General features: G+C 43.6%; 1 protein-coding gene across 1 annotated transcript in view; it reads left to right on the top strand.

The window, feature by feature from the left end:
- Pgm5 (phosphoglucomutase 5) overlaps nucleotides 1-19,156 on the top strand; it is a 145,882-nt gene that overhangs the window by 99,607 nt on the left and 27,119 nt on the right. The window contains exons 8-9 of the mRNA XM_050158512.1: nucleotides 4,376-4,511; nucleotides 8,186-8,369. Coding sequence (XP_050014469.1) covers nucleotides 4,376-4,511; nucleotides 8,186-8,369 — 320 coding nt within the window. The remainder of the gene's footprint in view (nucleotides 1-4,375; nucleotides 4,512-8,185; nucleotides 8,370-19,156) is intronic.

Here is a 19,156-nt window from a genome sequence, read left to right as displayed (position 1 = left end):
TTTCACATCTAGATATCTATGTACCACTGACAAATTTAAAAGTTGAAGTTTTCTTTTGAAAGTAAAATGTACATGTTTATTGCAGAAATAAAACAAGAGGCCGAGAAGAAAAACAACCAGAGCTCTGACATTTCAGACTTATATAACCATTGTTAGTGGTTCAGTTATCTGCCCATATGTGTTCATGCATTTCCCACAAGAATGCCCTTGATATTACCTTTGTTAAACTATTTCCATTTGTTAAAATTGCATGAACATTATTCTATGTTACTGAAGATTCTTGTTTAATTTTTTTTTGTTTTGTTTTGTTTTGTTTTTTCGAGACAGGGTTTCTCTGTGGCTTTGGAGCCTGTCCTGGAACTAGTTCTTGAACTCACAGAGATCCGCCTGCCTCTGCCTCCGGAGTGCTGGGATTAAAGGCGTGTGCCACCATCGCCCGGCTTCTTGTTTAATGTTTTTGTCTATACAAGAGATTTCCCTTTGGCTTTTTCAAAATTACTCTGTTGTTCATCAACGATTAGTTATTTTTCCAAGTTTTCCCTGTAAGTTATTTCTGAGTCAAGGCTAAGAGAGAGAGCAGCACAGTCCAAAGGTCCTCAGCATGTAAAGGCTTTTGATCATTGCCATCTAACTGCTGGACCAAAACTGCCCTCATCCGCATCGGTGCTTTACCCTTGCTGGAAAAGTTCCCTTTTAAGTCAGCCCTGGCTGGTGTGGCAGCCTCCAAATGCTGTACCACTCTGACCACAGTGAGATTGGACGTGTGTCCAGATGTTCGCTGGCCATTGTTATGTTCCTCTTGACAGTTGCTAGTTTGGGATGTGGCTTATGATGCACGGGCCTCAAAAAAAAGGGGGGGTTACTTGTGCCTTTCCCACGACTGACTCTTGGGGTTCTCCTCTTATTGAAAACATGTTACAGTATTCAGTTTAATTATTTATGTCATATAGCTCTATCTATCTCTTTCTATGTATCTATCATCTATCTATCTGTCTGTCTGTCATCTAGTGTGTGTGTGTGTGTGTGTGTGTGTGTGATTTCCCCCGTTGATAGTAGGCTTTTAGAAAACCACTTGCTTCTCTGTGTGTTCACATTCCTTACATAATTTACCTGGCACGGCTAGGACATTGGAGTTCATTTGCCTTAAGGATGCGTTAAAGGACTGCGCCTCACCAAGTGCTGTGAGCCCCCAATGGCGACATCTAAGCAACTGCAGCATCCTTTCTTGTCTCCCTCACTTCCTCAGTGGACTAGAGAGCACAGCTAACTGCACTTGATCATCGCCCCTTAGGATTCTTGGCAAATGCTACCCCTGTCGGCAAAGATGTCCAGGCCAGTTCACAATTTACTACCCGTTATCTGTAGATGACCAGGGTGGGTTTTTATCTCAAAGAACTCTGTGTCTCCATACCACTAAATTCTGACATCTTTCTCAAGGACTTAACAGCGTCTAATGGTTCTCTCTCTGGTCATGTGATCCAGCTGGAGATCCAAGGTATGCAAAGCCCTTGTTTTAGACAAAGGCGTATTTTTCTCCAGCCAGTAAGTAAAAGTGACTTTTTTTTTTCAGCTATAAAAGGACAAGAGGGGTTGAGATGATTGTGCTGGGCAGGGTTTCCTAGGCTTGTTATTTTGGCAGCGGGCCATATTGCTATGCCTGAGTCTTCCAAATTTCTTCCATTTCTTGTAGCAGCATGAAGAGCTCACTGGCTGGGACAAGTCTCTTTACGGGGTGATGATTAATGCCCAGGGTCTTCTTAACCTGGAGCCAGCCACAGAGGGACATCCAACAGTGTCACTGGCAGGCCATCGATCAGCCTGTGCTAAGGCCTAAAGACGCGAGTCCTTTTCCTATTGATTTAAGTGACTTTGCTGCCCTCTCTGGCTAACATGTTTTTTCTCCCCTAGAGAAAATATTTAACATTCAGTATTGTAGGTCGAACAACACTGGTAAACAGTCTGAAGTTTCAGCTTCAGTCTTCACAGATGTTTGACGTAGCTCAAAACAGTTTGTCCATTTACAAGGTTTTAAGAGCTCTGTGACATGAATCTGCTTTGCTGATTTTCTCTGTCTATTTCATCACCTTAAAAGCAAGCGTGAGCGTGTCCATTCTGGCTGCCTGATTGCAGTAGGAAATGGTCCACTTCTGGTCCCAGTCTCACTTCCTAAGATGTTGCTGTTGCTAGAGTCAGAAGAAGAAGAAAGAGGCTCTTGTCAGTAACAGAATGATTTGTTTTTAAAACAAGTTTTGAGGCATCAGCGTTGTTGGCAACTTATGAGAATGACCCTAAGTCACAAAGCCTCTGTGACATCTTAGTCCCTTCTAATCGCTTATGGCTATTTAGTTGATGAATCCCAGGAGACGCCATAGGTAGGGGCTGTTACTATTCTTGTAGTACAAACAAGTATAGCAAGCGGAAGTAGGTGGCTAAGACAGGGTCTGAACATGCAAAACTGGTCTCTAGAATGTGCCTCCCTTTGCTGCCTTTTAAAAGACATGGCCTTACTATGTTACCTGGGCTGGCTTCGAACTTCCAACACTGCCTCACCTTGTTGAGTAGCTGGGAATACAGACAAGCAGCACCATCATAGTGCCCGCCCTTTGAACTTTATTAAATTGTTACAGGATCACAGGGTTGGTGATAGTATTACAGATCTCATATTACAGATGAGAAATTGAGGCTTGGAAGGGTTATTTTATTTTTTATTGTTTTTCAGAATCTTTTTTATTTTTTTTTAATCATTTTTTGTTGTTTTGTTTTTTTGAGGCAGGATTTCTATTACAGATGAGAAATTGAGGCTTGGAAGGATTATTTTATTTTACTGTTTTTTATCTTTTAAAAAATTTTACTTTAATTTTTTATTATTTTTGTTTTTATGGTTTTATTGTTTTTTATATTTTTTTTATTTTTGTTGCTTTGGTTTGGTTTTTTGAGACAGGGTTTCTCTGTTTAGCCCTGGCCATCCTGGAACTCACTCTACAGACCAGAGATTCACTTGCCTTTGCCTTCTGAGTGCTGAGGTTAAAGGTGTGCACCATCACCACCTGACAGGGTCTAGTAACTTCCAAATGGCATTTCACACCCGGCAAGCAGCAGAGGTTTGCTGGGCTCCTCGTTCCAAAGCCTTCCCCATTCTTTTCTCACACTGCAACACATTCTTTTAGAGTCAGAGCTTTGTCTACTTCAGAGAACGCTTGCAGCTGGCCAAGAGACAGATGTTCAGTGCTTCTGCAACACAAACCCCTGGGTCCACGTGGCACAGTGAACTCCCCATCCAGCTGTGTGAGTGATTTGTATGAGGGCCACAGTGAGAAGTGGTTCTCTTTTCTACATCAATAGCTCCAGGACTCATCTTTTCAATCATCCCTGCCTCTGGGACTTTGAGTTTGCTGTCCTTTGGCTTGGCTGCCTTCTCCTCTAGATGCCCGTGTCCATTTCATCTTCCTGATGAAATTCTCAGGTGTGATCAGCTCACTGAACCTGACCCTCACAGCTGCATAAGTTTACATGGTTGCCAGAATGGTTCGGCATGAGCTGGGTGGTTTGAAGGGCACAAATGGGCTCTCTTTAGTTCCAGAACACCGAAGGCATCCCTTAGGAAGGTGCTGCCAGAGCTGTGCGCCCCCTGAGGACTATGGTGCAGCATCCCTTCTTGCTTCTTCCATTTTAAGTGCCTCTGTGTGCTTCTGAGCTCACAGCAGTGTAATTCCAGGCTCAGTGTCTATATAGCCTGTGGCTCTACTTCTCCTTTTCCATGTCTTTGGTTTTAAGAACACTGCCATTGGGTTATTCAACTGGATGCTCCAGGATGACTTTATTTCAAGATCCCCAACTCAATTACACCTGCAAGGACCATTTCCCCCAAATAAATCCCTATTTGTAGGTTACAGAAGAAGGTGTCTTTTGTGCTGACTGCAGCCTTTATTCCTGCCCTGTGACACCAGCACCTACTCTAATTTCTTCAAAGCATTTGTCCTGATTTGATGCATCATATTCTCTGTCTGCTTTTGTCTTGCCTGCTTCCATATAGTTGAATTCAGATTTTAAGTAAAGGATTTTCTTGCCCCCCCCCCTTTTTTTTTTTTGCCATGATCTAGAAAAATGCTTAGGTGATTGCCGGAGCTGTCAAGTATTTACTGATGAAAAGCATGACTATGTGATGATATTATGTCATTTGGGGTCTTCAATTCCTTCAACAATCTTTAGGATTTTATTACACGTTTGTTGTTATTTTATATTGTAACATTCCAACTCTGCACAGTGGGTGAAAATATCCAGCCATTCCAATACAACTCCCAGCTGCTAAATGGTCTTGTCACCTTTGCTTTTCTCCAGGAGAGAGCCCTCAACAGAATCTCTCTTTTTGCCTTAGGATCTGACCACCTCCGAGAGAAAGATGGCCTCTGGGCTGTCTTAGTCTGGCTGTCCATTATCGCGGCCCGGAAGCAGAGCGTGGAGGAAATTGTTAGGGATCATTGGGCCAAATATGGCCGCCACTACTACTGCAGGTGAGAATGGGCAGCGTCTCTGCATGTGTCTTGAGGACTACTCTTAGAGATGTTTTCTAAAACTGACAGGCTAGAACTGAAGAAGAAAGCATCTTGTAGAATCATCTGAGGAACTGGAAGGCTGGGGTTGGCTCTTTGGGAGTAGTGTCAAGGGCTACTACACCGGAAGGACAGACTTTACTTGCCCTGGTAACATTCCTCCCAATCTTTTCTCCAAACGAGAAGGCGGCAAGTAGGTAGTCATGCCAAGAGGGTATCAAAATGCACAGTTTTGAGAAATTCTTTCTGATCCTTGGGAGCCGTGAGCCCATAGTCAAAGCAGACACATTTCTTATTTGTTCTATATGGATTTTTTTTTAAAAAGGAGTGGGCAGACACAAAAGCCCACAATTTGATGTTTTTGGAATCTTCTCCCACCCTGGATCTAACCTCCATGCTAATGGTCGGAAGGGCTCTGACATGGCTGAACCGGGACTCTTTGCATGGCCCACGTGGCTCAGCAGCCCCAGGTTTTTGCTCAAGGCTTATCTTGATGAAAAGAGACACAGGGAAGGGAAATATTATTATCTCCGAAGGAGGCAGATGAAAGATGGGTGGGCTGGAACTCAGGGTTGTTGGTCTGTCCCTTTCCTGTTGTCAAAATAAGAAAGAACATTCCAAGGTTATGGCATCTAGGTGTGTGCCAAGTGCATGTACCTACTACCGTGCCAGGCTTAGGGGACAGGGGGATAGAAACAGTTATTGACTATGGGTAACCATGTGTGGGAAGAGGAGACTTTTGGGAGCCACAGACTCTGTGTTAAAGACACTGTTTTGCTTGTGTGTCTTTACCAGCTTTGGGTATTTAGCTGAGTTTCGAGAGCTGGAGGGACAGCTTTTCCCTTATATGGCAACTGTTTCTTCTTTTAAGAAGCATCTACTTAGATAAATATCAGAGAATAAGCAAGGCTGCAAGGGTGCTTATTAAACTCTAAGGGACTGTAATGTTCTGGGAAATAGAGACAACAGCCATAATAGCCTTGATTCCTGGTTAGTTAAGAAGACTGGGAATGTGAAAAAGAAATAAACCAGCATATTATACATTGAGCCATAAAACAAATTCTCAAGGCAGGTGGGATTTTGTTTTGCTCATCAATATATCTAACATGGCTCACACCCCCCTAATTCCTGGGGGGTTTTGATTTATATATTTGCTTAATTTATATCCAAAACTTAATTGGCACATGGATTTCTTCTGTTGCATGAGAATCTTATAAAGATTCCAACCTGGCAAAAATATTTTGTTCTCGCTAGCTAGCTGAGCGGTTACTCTGAGTCAGAGATGTGCGCCTTATAATTTGTGGAATGGCTGTTGAGGTTCCTGCCAGTGTTGTGAAGAAATGGTGTGATGATGAGTGTATTTATAATATACTTCAAGTTTTGTGGCCAAGAGCTTGTAATGTTAACTGCTTTTTTTTTTCATAACAATACCATATTAGAGAATACTATGCAATGGAGATTTAATTTCTTGCAGGACATTCAACTGTATTACACGTTTCTGTTCAGAAAAAAATCACAGAGAAGAGGGGATGGGGGCTGGTACAGTGAAGACCAGACTCTTGCAATCTCAGAGCAAACGGTCGATTGGGGGAGGGGCTTTGGACATGAGGGATTTCTAGCAGACAGCTTTCTTGGCACAGAGGAAACAATAAAACAGTTTCAGTGTCGCTGATACTGAGACTAGCTTTGTGGCTAAGGGAAGTCTCTCAATTTTCTTTGTCTGGGTAAACCCCAGAAGCAATTCTCCACTTAGAGGTTATAGCCCTTGCAAAGGTGGTGCTCGCAGTGGAGGCTGGAGGGGCCATCTAGCTGTAGAGGGGAGAAAGGAGAAGGGGAGGGGGTGGCTCCAGGAGTTGCTTGTGTGAGAAAATGAACCCACTGAGTCTGGCACTTGTATGTGATCTCAGCTTTAGACTCAGCGTGGTCTTTTTCAGTAAATGTTCTCAAGTCTTGAATTTTGCTTTCTACGTTATCCTGTCTTGTCTGTCTTTCTGCCTCTTTCTGCTTGTCTTTGTCTTATCTATCTATCTATCTATCTATCTATCTATCTATCTATCTATCTATCGAATCTTACTATGGAGCTAGGCTGGTCTTGAACTCACTTTTAATTCTATTGCCTGAGCCTCCTGAGTGCTGGGATTATAAACAAGAGCCTCCATGCCTGGCTCATAGCTCTCCCCTCTCCTCTCCTCCCCTCCCCAACTCCCACTTTCACCAGAGTATCCGTCTCTAAAAAGAATCTAATGTCTGAACACATTTACTGACAGTGTTCTAAGGACTTTTCTGTTATCTTGGTTCTGAAGTAGGAGGAAGAAAAGGATGCGCAGCATGTGGTGAGGTCTTTCTGCCTCTCCAGTTGATAGAGTCGTCGTAGCGACTGTTCAGGGCTTCCATCTTGCAGCTCGTCCTGAGCATTCTCTGCCTGCTGAAAACCCAGATGTGAAGTCCTTCTGAGGCCTCCTGGGCTCAGAGCTCCTTCTCTGGCTCCCTTTGTAAATAACCATCCCCTCCTTGGTGCGCCAGTCGAATTTGGAGATGATTATCTGATGTTTGGAGAGACAATCTCTTTACGTTAGTGACTAAGGAGAAAAAAAAAACAACAAACAAACCAATGAACAGATTTTTTTTAAAAAAGCTCTGATGTCTGGCGTTTTGCCAACTGTGTGGTATGCATCATCTTATTTCAAACTTCAAAATAAACAGGGCAGGGATAATTTTTAGCATCCCCCCCCTTTTGATCAGCATCCCTGCCCTACTATTATATTTGATGTTTGTGGACAGGAAGACTTTCTAAATGGAACAATTATGATGTTTCTTTCAAGGTTCCAGGGATTTTTTTTAATAGCTCAATTCACTTTCTTCCTCTTTGATCCCCCACCCCTGCATTGTTTCCTCATCCCAAACTACTTAAAGTGCGCCTCCTGTGCTCCAGAGTGTCCTGTGCTCCAGAAACAGTAGAGAATAGGAGAACTAAGGTCTGTGCCCTAGGGCAAGGGCAGACTTGAAGTATGCAAATACAAAACACGCCTGAGGGAATCCGTAAGACAGGGCAAAAAATGAAAATACACAGGTGTGACAGGCAGGGGGAGCAGGGGAAACTACTCAGATGGATGAATACTCGAGAATTCGGGAGACCTGAAGATTGGAAGAAAAGACCGAGTCTGCGCTTTGAGTATACCAGACACAAAGAGATCTAAGAATGTACAAGATGGAGGGGACAAGCAGCAAGAAGAGAGTGGCAGGAGTGGCTGAGGGGTCACCAGGGACTGAAGTGGAGGCCATGGTGGCCCGAGCAAGTGAGCCAAAGTGCAAAGAGGAACTAAGTTAGTTTAGATCAAGCCAAGTAGGGCGGACTGGGTTGGATCGCATAGTGAGTGATCATCTGTGCTTGGGGTTTTGTTGCCAACATGACAGGAGTTTGGGGAGGGGCTTATAAGGAAGGAGCAACATAATTGGACTTTGCCCTGGCCCCCGTGTGGAGACTGCATTGTAAGGCTGCGAAGAGAAAGTGAGACTCCTCAAACATGCTTTTGTCTATTTCCTCTCCTGGAAGCAGGACCATGAGGAGCCCGCCCAGCTGTTGGTTCTCTGATTGGGTTTTGTGATTTCTGTGTTCTGCTTTCTTCCCCTAACAGGTTTGACTATGAGGGACTGGAGCCCAAGGCAACATACTACATCATGAGGGACCTGGAGGCCCTGGTTACAGACAAGTCCTTCATTGGCCAACAGTTTGCTGTGGGGAGCCACATTTACAGCGTCGCCAAGACGGACAGCTTCGAGTATGTGGACCCTGTGGATGGCACCGTGACCAAGAAACAGGTACTTGCTGGGCAATGACAGAAATAGGTGGATCGGGCAAAGCTGGTCTGCAAAGTATGCAGAGCTGGAGAAATCTTTGGGGCGTGTCGTCTCTGTGCTCTTTCACTTTGAAAACAGAGTTCTCCACCTAGGAAGAAGAAACCCTCAAGGCTTAGATTAGAACCTGGGCCTCTTGGTCCCGTATTGTTTACACCTGTATACCTTCTAACTGATGAACCAAGACCTCGAACTGGAATAGGCCCCGCATTTCCTTCTTTAATGGTAGCAGCCTACAGATGCTTTATGTGGTGGCTGTTCTTGGTGATAAATTCAGAGACATTGCTAGAGCAAAACATCCCTGTGGTTGGGATCTCCCAGCGTATGGGGGACTTCATCTTCTATTGCCTTATGTCATCAAGGAACCGTAAGGGCTTAGATAAGTTCAGTGTCTCTGGGAGGGAGAGTATAGTTGGAAAGTTTGCCCAGAAATCTCCAGAAGATTCATGGGTGGATGCTAATCTCCAGCAAGTAGCGAAGCCAACTGCAGCTTCCATTATGTTCTTGTGGTTGTGAATTGTGTGGGAAAAGTTGGATGTCTCTGTAATGATTCTGTCTCCTCTCAGTCTTGTGTATTTATTGGCGAAGGCAAGCATTGACCCCCTGGGAGCAGACCCCAGACATTTACATTTACAGAGGACGTAATACAACCCGAGTAATGTTAAGAGCGGTTCAGTTCATCAACGTCCAAGTTCTTATCTCTTGATGCATCCTTTATAAGTGAAAACAGTAAGGCAGGTGCTGCAGGGACTAGATAAGATGCGCCGTCCTAATTTAACTAGTATTTCCCCTGTCATCTTGGATGTGCAAGTCCCAGCACTGTGGGTACTCCAAACCCTGGTGCATTCTTTATTCTCTTGGGACTACCTCCAGTTGGCTTAGTTTTATAGTTATTTTTTTAACTCTCCATCAATATATCAATCCTTTGGGCTGGAGAGATGTCTCAGCAGTTAAGAGTATTTGCTAGTACAGAGGTTCAGGTTCGGTTACTAGCACTCATGTGGCAGCTCAAGCCATCTGAAACTCTAGTTTCAGTGGCTCTGATGTCCTTTCTGGTTTCTGTGGACACCAGACATACACATGATGCACAGACATACAGGTAGGCAAAACACTCACATGCATTAAAAATGAAAACAAGCACCAGGCAGTGGTGGAATATGCCTTTAGTCCCAGCACTTGAGAGAAAGAGCAGGGGGAGGAGGTGGATACAACAGTATCAAAACACAAAGATAATTCTCCAACTGTGAATTTGTTATAGAAAGCAGCTTACTGTCCTCTTCAGCATCTTATTTCTCCTCAGCAATATGTAGTCCTCTTTGGCATCCTATTCCCCTTCAGTTTTGGATGCGTCTCACTGTGGTCCTCTTTGGCATCCTATTCCTCTTCAGCACTCTATTATTTGAGATCAGACAGACACAGATTTAAAGACTGTCTTTGACACTAGCCTTTGACTTTGGGTTGAACTTCAACTTGAGAGGCAGTGATGCTGATAGTCAGAATGTGTGGTAATAGAGGATGTTTGAGGGGGAAAGTTCTATAGAGCTCTGGTGCAGGTGATGGTAGCTAATTCACATTCATGAAATATTAGTTCTCTTTCTTTATCCAGAATATGCATGCATGATCCCATGGTAGTGGGCAGTTCCTAGTTACTTCTTGTTTGGTCTAAATCCAACTTACTAGAAGAAAAAAAGTAGATATCATACATAATTTTCAAAAATATCTTTTATATAGAAGTTATGCTATTTATTTGATATAGAAATTGTCTGGCTTGTTTGGTTTTATTTTTAAAATTTATTAGATTTTTAAAAATACCAATCCAAGTTCCCACTCCTTCCCCTCCTCCCATTCCTTCCACATACCATCCCACCCTACCCCCATCCAATCCTCAGAGAGGGTAAGTAAGGCACATTGTTTTGGGGAAGGTCCAGGGCCCTCCCTATTATGTCTAGGCTGAACAAGGTATCCATCCAAAAAAGTATAGGTTTCCAAAAAGCCAGTATATGCAGAAGGGATAAATCCTGGTGCCACTTCTAGTGGCCCCTCAGTCTGCCCCAGTCATGCAACTGTCAACCACATTCAGAGGGACTAGTTTGGTTCTATGCTCGTTCCTTCCCAGTCTGGCTGGGGTTTGTGAGCTCCCATTAGCTCAGGTAGATTGTTTCAAAGAGTGATCATGGTCTTGGCCTCTTTGCTTGTATTCTCATTCCTCCCACTTTTCAGTGGACTTTGGGAGCTCAGTCCAGTGCTCAGATGCGAGTCTCTGACTCTGTTTCCATCTGTTGCTGGATGAAGGTTCTATAGTGATATTTAAGATATTCATCAGTCTGACCACAGGGCAAGTCAAGAACAGCCCTTCCTCTCCTCTATTGCTTAGGGTCTTAGGTGGGGTCATTCTCGTGAATTCCTGGGAATTTTTCTAGAGCCAGGTTTCTGCTAACCCTATAGTGGCTCCCTCAATCAAGATATCTCTTTCCTTGCTCTCATCTAAGTCATTCCTCCTTCTCAACTATTCCCATTTTCTCAAGTTCTCCTCACCCCCTCCCCTTCTCTCCTGATGTCTGTTAAGTCCATTTGATTCACGACATCTGTTAGTTCTCTTATTTCTTTGTTAAGTTCCTGTCTGGTTGACCTATCCATTGGCGAGAGTGGAGTGTTGAAGTTTCCTACTACTAGTGTATGGGGTTTGATGTGCGATTTAAGTTTTAGTAATGTTTCTTTTACATATTGATATTTGATATTAGGATAGGTATACCTGTTTGTTTCTGAAGTCCATTTGATTGGAAAACCTTTACCCAATCCTTTACTCTAAGGTAGTGTCTGTCTTTGAGATTGAGGTGTGTTTCTTGTATACAGCAAAAGACTGGATCCTGTTTTTGTATCCATTCTCTTAGCCTGTGTCTTTTTATAGGTGAATTGAATCCATTGATATTAAGAGATATTAATGACAAGTAGATGTTAATTCCAGTTATTTTTTGGTAGTAGTGTTTGTGTGTTTCCCTTCTTTTGTTTATGCTGGTGGGGGTTATCAGTTGCCTGTGTTTTTGTGGGTGCAGTTAGCTTCCTTGGGTTAGGGCTTTTCTTCTAGTACCTTCTATAGGGCTGAGTTTGTGGTTACGTATTGTTTAAATCTGTTTTTGTCATGGACTTTTGATTATTATATGATGAGGGAGGCTTTTTTTTTCCAGTCTATTGTTGTTCTGTAAACTTATTGTACCCTCATAAGGATATCCTCCTTTAGGTTGGGAAGGTTTTCTTCTATGATTTTGTTGAATATATTTTCTGTACCTCTGAGTTAAAGTTCTTCTCCTTCTTCTACCCCTGTTATTTTTAGGTTTGGTCTTCATAGTGCCCCAGATTTCCTAGATGGTTTGTGTTAAGAATTTGTTGGATTTAATGTTTTCTTTCACCATAGTGCATGTTCTAACTTACACTCTTACCAGCAATGAATAGTACATTATCTTTCTCCACAGTCTCACCAAAATCAATCAATGAAAATTTGTTCTGAGACAGAGTCTCACACTGTAGCTCAGGCTGTCCTGGAACTCACTTTATATTTTAGGGATGACCTTGAGCTTGCTGAGTCAACTGCCTAGCTTTCTGCCTCCTTTTTTTAAACTTTTTTTTTAGAATTTCAAGCTTGAGTACTGTATATCATTTCCCAACTCTTTCCCCTCTCCAACTCCACCCATGTCTCCCCATTCCCCAAATCCATGACCTCCTTCTTAAAAGTATTATTGTTGCATATGCTTGTATGTGTGTAACATAATAAGCATGATGAGTCCACTTAGTTTTGCTCATATATACATTATTTAGGGCCGACCATTTGGGATTGGATAACCTTTCAGAGTCTGGGCCCTGGAGAAGACTAAGTATTCTCTTGATAGCCGTCAATGATCTGCATCTCTTCATACCAAGATGGGACCTTGTAGGATTTTTCTATCTCCTTTCAGAAGTTGACTGGTGTTGTTATTGTAGAGGTCTTGTCAAGGTGACCACATTGTTAAGATTCCATGGGCACAACCTTGTGACACACAGAAGACGCTTATTGATCCTACATGTTGATCTCACAGTCTTTCCATTCCCTCTTTGTGATCCTTTCTGAGCCTTAGGTGTAGGGATTGTGCTCTAGAGGTATCAGCTGGGGATGGGAACCCCGCAGTCAGTTGTTCTCTTCATTTCAGCCAGCTGTGGGTTCCTGTAATGGTTTCTGTCTATTGCAAACAGAAGTGTCTTTAATTTGGGGTGAAGGCCACACTCCCTTGTGGGTCTAAGGATAAGTGTTTAGCATGCAGTTGGGCATTAACCTGTCTTAGGAAACTGGCAGTAGTGGGCTCTCCTTTAAGGTCCTGGAGACCTTACCAGTCGCAGTTAGTTGGCTAGGTTTACATTACCAGGCGTTGACTCCGTTGTATTGAGTGGACCTTACATTTAATTAGATGAACTTCCACCTCCTTGATGAATTATCTTATTTACGCTCCCTATAATATCCTGTCTGAGAAAATAAGAATAATAAATGGCTATATCACGTAGGCACTGGGAAAATTAAATACTACCTGTGAATTCAGGAATTCAGAGGTACAAAAGGAATGTTAGTCAATGATTAACTAAGCTTACTTAAGCAACCTCAAGACCACCAGGGATATATCAGTGGTTAGTTGAGCATTTTGCTGCCTTGACCCCTAACACTGTAACAAAGGAAACAAAAAGAAGACCCTGTGATGGAGAGATCGGGGCTTTTGATGAGAGCCACATAAAGTAGGAGAAACAAAGGAAAGGTAGACTTGTCAGGATGTCTTGTGAGGATGTAAGCCTCATCTCTCAGTGATTCAACTCACATACTCCCTCCCCTCCTCTGCACCCCCCCCCCATTCTGATTCAGGAAGGGAACTGTGCTTTAGGGCAGCTCACTCCTCCCTTTTTGTCCTTAATTCGAGGTCAGAGTCAGGAAACAGATAACAGGAAAAGAACCATTCCACGGGCATCTCTAGAGATAAAGTAGAAATGCTTTTCCAACCAAACTGAAGCTAAACTCCTATTGCAGTGATAAGTCCCAGCCAGCCCCTTGGCTGTGGAAATATCTAGGGAAGTCTGCCCTGCCTGAAATCCTGCAAGGGTCACTCCAGAGGCAAGAAGGAAGCCCTGAAGCTTTCCACTCCATCTTGAATTCCAAGGGCCTCCTGGATCCTGTGTGTCTCTGGACTCCGTGGGATTTGCTATGGCTTATTTTAAGGTGCCAGCTGTTTACTCCAGTCGGAACCAAGAGTCTCTTGGATTTAGAAACCACAGCTTGATAAGGCGTGGTACCGCTGCAGCTCTTCCACGTTCTTCTGGGGTGGGGGGGGGGGGGGGGGGGGAATCTGTCACTGTTCATTCTCAGGTAAAATTGAGTCACATGGGTGACCAATGTTGCTTTCTTCAAATGTGAGTGGGGAAAACAAGCCAGTGTTTTGTAGGGGAGCACTTTGATCAAATCGCTGAGTAGTTTAAGATGGTCCCAGTGCATGCCCCGGAATAAGACGAGGGAAAGTTTGGCAACCCCCGGGGGTCTGAGTATTGCTTCAAAGGTGCAGATATCCAGGGCACTGTTGGTGCTGGGTCTCTCTCCCTTTTACCACCAGCATCCCAAGGAATGACTTAGTACCAAGACAGTCTCCTACCATCGCCTCATCCCTTCTACCTGTAGCCTCAGTCCTGTCCACTCAGTGCCCACAGCTAGGAGATGCTGCCTGTGATAACGGTAGGAAACTGGAGTCTTGGTCCTGTGAATGAAGGGCCGTTGGGAAAGGTGATCACACACTGAGAGCTGGCATATTGACACTTCAACCCAGAGCTATAACCTATACCAGAAAATTTGCTTTTAAAGGAGAAAACGCGATACTTCAGGAACAAAATCTAAGCAACTGAGACTGCTTTTTTTCTACTCATCCACCCAAATCGTCTGTATTTCCATTTAGCTGGCTCAAAAATTAGAAAATCCTACCGGTGATGAAATACTTTGCAAGTTATCAGTTCAGCTGATATTTAAGACTTGGCATAAATAAATGTGTACTGGTTAGCTAATAAGGAAAGTCAAATCCAGTCTGCTCACGTGTGACTCTGGGCTCGCTGTAGCATGATAGTGCTCCGAGTTATGCAGACTGCATGAAACAGTTGACTGTTTTCCTTAACCTGAGAGAAAGAAGTCCGCTCAGCAGAAAGCTTACTGTGAAGGGCTTTCAGATTTGTTATTTACCACGTAAGGACTAGGTCTGTCCTTTTTCATTTCAGTATTTAGAAACAATAAAGAAAATACATTGGCAGTCTGGAATACACACTTCAGTTCTGGGATGTGGTGCTGGACTTTGTCCCTAGGTGCCATCATCCTCTCTACCCCCTATCCAGAGATGTTTACTGAGCCACCAGCATCTACTGTATCACGCAAAGGCCACTGAATGGTGTTCACTGAGGATGAATGGAACTCCAAAGCCAAGGGCTTCTCTCTCCAGGGATAACTGGTCCATCTTCAGCTTCATCTGTCAGCTTCAATCACATTATTATCAATGCATCATCTGAGAGACTCTGACAGTGACAGCCAGCCTTTGCTCTCTCATGTGCCATTTACTGGAGTGCGGTTTGCGCATCTAGAAGTGGAGCACTGGAAATGAGTCAGTTGGACTTGTGAGGCACCAATAAAGTTTATTTAAGTCTGAAAGTTGGCACTGGGATGTAGTAATCCTTCTGTGTGGAGTAACAGAAGTGTGTAGTTACCATAATAGGTCTCTAGTGTGGTGTTGAAAAACAATCCCTGTGATAAATATGAATTCCTGTCCTAACTTAGGAAAATATGAAGAAGGTAGTTGAATTGATTTTTTTTTTCATGCACACAGTTGCTGCATGCCGCTCAGAAGCCAACAGGGCAATTGAGATTCCTGTCCTCTGCTTAATTATAGTTTAGCTGGGGAGGTAACTTGATGTTGAACTTGTAATTATTGCAGAATTGACTGAACAGTGTTCTATAGAAAGAACTTAGTTGGGCGTACACATCGGAGGAATGAATGTAGATAAGGATTATAGAAAGCTCTTCAGAGGGAGATGGCGGTTAATCCACACCCAGGAGAGTAAGCAGGAGCTGGCTCAGGTGAGATCATTGCATCACACTCTGTGACTTTCTTCAGCTGGATGTAACTACATGACTGTTTCGTTTTCTGACACAAGATTCATTCTAGACAATCTCATGGGGCATTATGACACCTACAGTTATAATTCTAGACCTCAACACTTCTACAACACTGTAGTCATGGCAAAGGAAGACAACTTAGCTATCTGCTATGCTAAGTATGCCTCTTAGCAGGACATCTTGGAAACTACTAGAAAAATATTTTCTAATATCCAGTTTCCCTGAAATTTTCCTATTTGTCCTTCAAGGATGAAACACATAGTCAGTTCTTAAAAAATACCACTGTCACTGCTAGGAAAATAGAGTGATGGGAATATGGTTTCTTGTTAGCTGGGAGGCCCCCATTCTGCTTCTAGAGAGTTCAGTTATAACGAAATAACCTCTCCTGGAAAAAGTTGGTAGGTTTAGGGCTGTCTTCTAAACTGTGAGGAGCATCTAAGTGTTCATCAGTAACAGAAACTTCGTACTGAAATGTTAGTATCTCTTTATGTTCAGGAGGGTCACCCAAACCAGGAAACAGTACAGAAGGCAAGGCCAAATATTTTCCCGGGAACTGAAGAGAGGACATGTTGTGACTGGAGGAAGTATTTCTGAATCCAAAGTCTCCCAGACCCAGGGCCAGTGTGGTGTGGAGTGAACAGGGATGAGCAATAATTCGAGGAAAGAAATGGATAAATGTATGTGATGTTTCCACTGGCCCACATTTGATGGTCAGGATTTTGATGAGGAAAACCCAAGTATCTTCTCATGGCTCAAGGTGGCGTTTGCTAGATAGGTGCTTTGAAAACCCATCTAAGGACTATTGGCTTTGATTTTCGCCAGATAATTCTTTAACTAGTTCTAATTGTTGGACCCAAAGGGGCTTGTTGGTTCTTTAAAAACAAAATCCTGAGTGAGCATGGCCCCTATAGGCTCATATATTTGAATGCTTGGTCTGTAGTGACGAAACTGCTTGGGAGGGACTAGAAGGCGTGGCTTTGTTGGAGGCGTGTCACTGGAGATGGGCTTTGAGTTTCAGAAGCCCACATTGTTCCCTGTTACTGATATCTCTCTCTCTCTCTACCTCCCTCTTCCTCCATCTCTGTCTCTCCCATCTCTCCGTCTCTGTCTTTCTCTGCTTCATGCTTATGGACCAGATACAGACACTCAGGTACTGTTCCCGTTCCACACCTTCATGCCCGCTGCCATGATTCCTGCCATGATTGTCATATACTCTAACCCTCTGGAGCCTTGAGTCCCCCGCCTAAAGCTTTCCTTTTCCTAAGTTGCCTTGGCCATGGTGTATTGTCACAGCAATAGAGAAGTAACTAAGACAAAGCCTAAGTGAGACTGTGTCTCTGGGCGTAGGTGTGTGGTCGGCACACTGTACAAAGACCGCTAGCCTAATCGGGAAGATGAAGCCAAAGTCCAAAGTTAGCTGAGAGGAGAGATGCTTTTGTGTCCCATTTCCACCCAGAGGGGGGTCTCGTTTTGTAACTCATGCAAAGGCCCTATATGGACTAGCCTGACTCAATCATTCTTGAACTCATGTTTCCAATTAATGCTGTGACTTAAATAAAGGAAAATAGGCTATCTATGTAGCTTTGTGTATGTTCCATCCAAATCCCCTGCTCTATGGGCCGCGTGCTTTCTCCTACAAAATATGGTTCAGATGTTACATGGCATTGTTTTCACCTTGACGCTTTCCAGATAAATGGCCGGGATTTCCTGGGGGAGATAACATTCGCATTAGGCTCAGAGTATCTTCCAAGGTTGTTCTGCCTCCAGGTTCGCTTGCCTCATGCGGCCAACCACATGAGACTGTACATGTGACGCTGTACCAGAACCAGATTTCAGGGCCATATGCTGTTTTCCCCTGGAATTCAGCCTACATCAGCATTTGAGCAAGTCAGATGCTGCCAGCAGTTGCTGGTAATACACAGTTCCTCCTCCTGCCTGGCTGCAACATGTCCTACAATCTCCAAGCTAACATCTGGCGGCTCTACATGGATTTAGCAACTAGCAGATCTCTCTGCCTTGATTTACATGTGGGTTAAAAAAAAAAAAAAAAAAAACCAAACAACCACCCCTCCAACATTCATTTGTCAAACATTTATCAGATACTTACTCTACATACGGCTCTGAGCCAGCTTAAAGGAGCACACAGAACAGGAGGACCTGGTCAGATGTTTGCATGAGAAGTGATCCATGAACACAAGCACTTTCATGTGGGGTAGCATCCGATGGTTTGCCTGGAGTCAGAAGACCTAGAGGCTCTTACTGTCTTACAACACTGTGCCAGTTTCGACAAGTTCCTTTCTTCTGCATAAGCAGAGGAAATGGCCAGGATCGCACCCGAGGGCTTTCAGGTCCGTAAGTGTCTGGTGACTATTAACAAAGGGGTATTTTATTGCTAAAGGACCAATTTCAGCAGCAAACATGGTGAAGATAATTGGCAGGAGATTGAAAAGACCAGCAGTGATTTCAGAGGAAGGCAGCATTCTGAAAACTAATCTTAATCTGCCTAATGTTTACAAAGGCCCGGGAGATGGTTTAGCAGGTCAAGGACTTGCCAACAAGCCGGATGATCTAAGTTCAATCCCCAGCACCCACTTGGGGAAGAAGAGAACAGACTCCTAAAAGTTGTCCTCTGGCCTCCACGCATGCTGTGTGGCATGTGCTACCCCCACCACCACACCTACAATATTAAGAAAATATAATAAGAGATAAATAAGCATGCACTATTGCATCATAATGTACCAGCATGAAGGCTTTATTTGGAAATCATGTTCAGAATCATTCAACTTTAACATAAGAAGGACCACAAGTCTTTTTTGATGAATGATACTTTCCAAAGCCCTTTTCACACTGTTTTTAAAAGGATGCTCCCAGCCATCCTATAACCAAGGCTGTTCTCTTTTTCATCCAAGTTAGGAAACTAAGGCTTAGAGAGCTTAAAGGACTTACTCAAGACCACCAGCTTGAGTGAGTGGCCGAGCCAGAATTCTAGCCTGGGTGTATCTGGTTGCTGTTCCTGAACCATCTCCAAACTGTCTGTGCACAGTAAATCAAAGAGGGGGTAAATCTGGATTTGAGAGAAAAGAAGGAAAAAAAGAAAGAAGGAAGGGAAGAAAGAAGGAAGGAAGGAAGGAAGGAAGGAAGGAAGGAAGGAAGGAAGGAAGGAAGGCAGGCTATGGTGGTGTCTGGATTTGTGAGGAAAGAGCTCTATGCTGTAGGTGATATTGCAACAGTTGCTATTGCAACAGATCTAGGGTGGGTGCAGCTCTGCTTTCAGCACTGAGGTGGGCACTGCAGGCAGGTTTAAGGCAACAACTCTTGTACCACCGAGCCCCATAATTTACCCTATCTGCTAAAGGAGACAAGCGCGCTCTCCTATGCCTGTTTGCCGTTTATCACGGCTGTGCCATTCCGATGTTCTAGCTACGAAACTTACAGAGGAGTCATAGATTCCTTCATGATTATTCTGGGACGTCCTTAGAATATTGTGCTAAAATCTGAAAACTAACACGTAGCACAATCCAGCCATCTGCAGCATGAGGAAGGGGACTCACTGAAAATACAGTTGCAGTGGCCCTGATCGTCAGCAACATCCAGT

Source organism: Alexandromys fortis, unplaced genomic scaffold, assembly GCF_014885135.2.
Source record: "Alexandromys fortis isolate MF-2015 unplaced genomic scaffold, M_Fortis_MF-2015_v1.1 scaffold_10, whole genome shotgun sequence".
NCBI classification, from domain to species: domain Eukaryota; kingdom Metazoa; phylum Chordata; class Mammalia; order Rodentia; family Cricetidae; genus Alexandromys; species Alexandromys fortis.
Note: the sequence above shows the minus strand (reverse complement) of the source record. Positions and strands in the feature narration are given on the sequence as shown.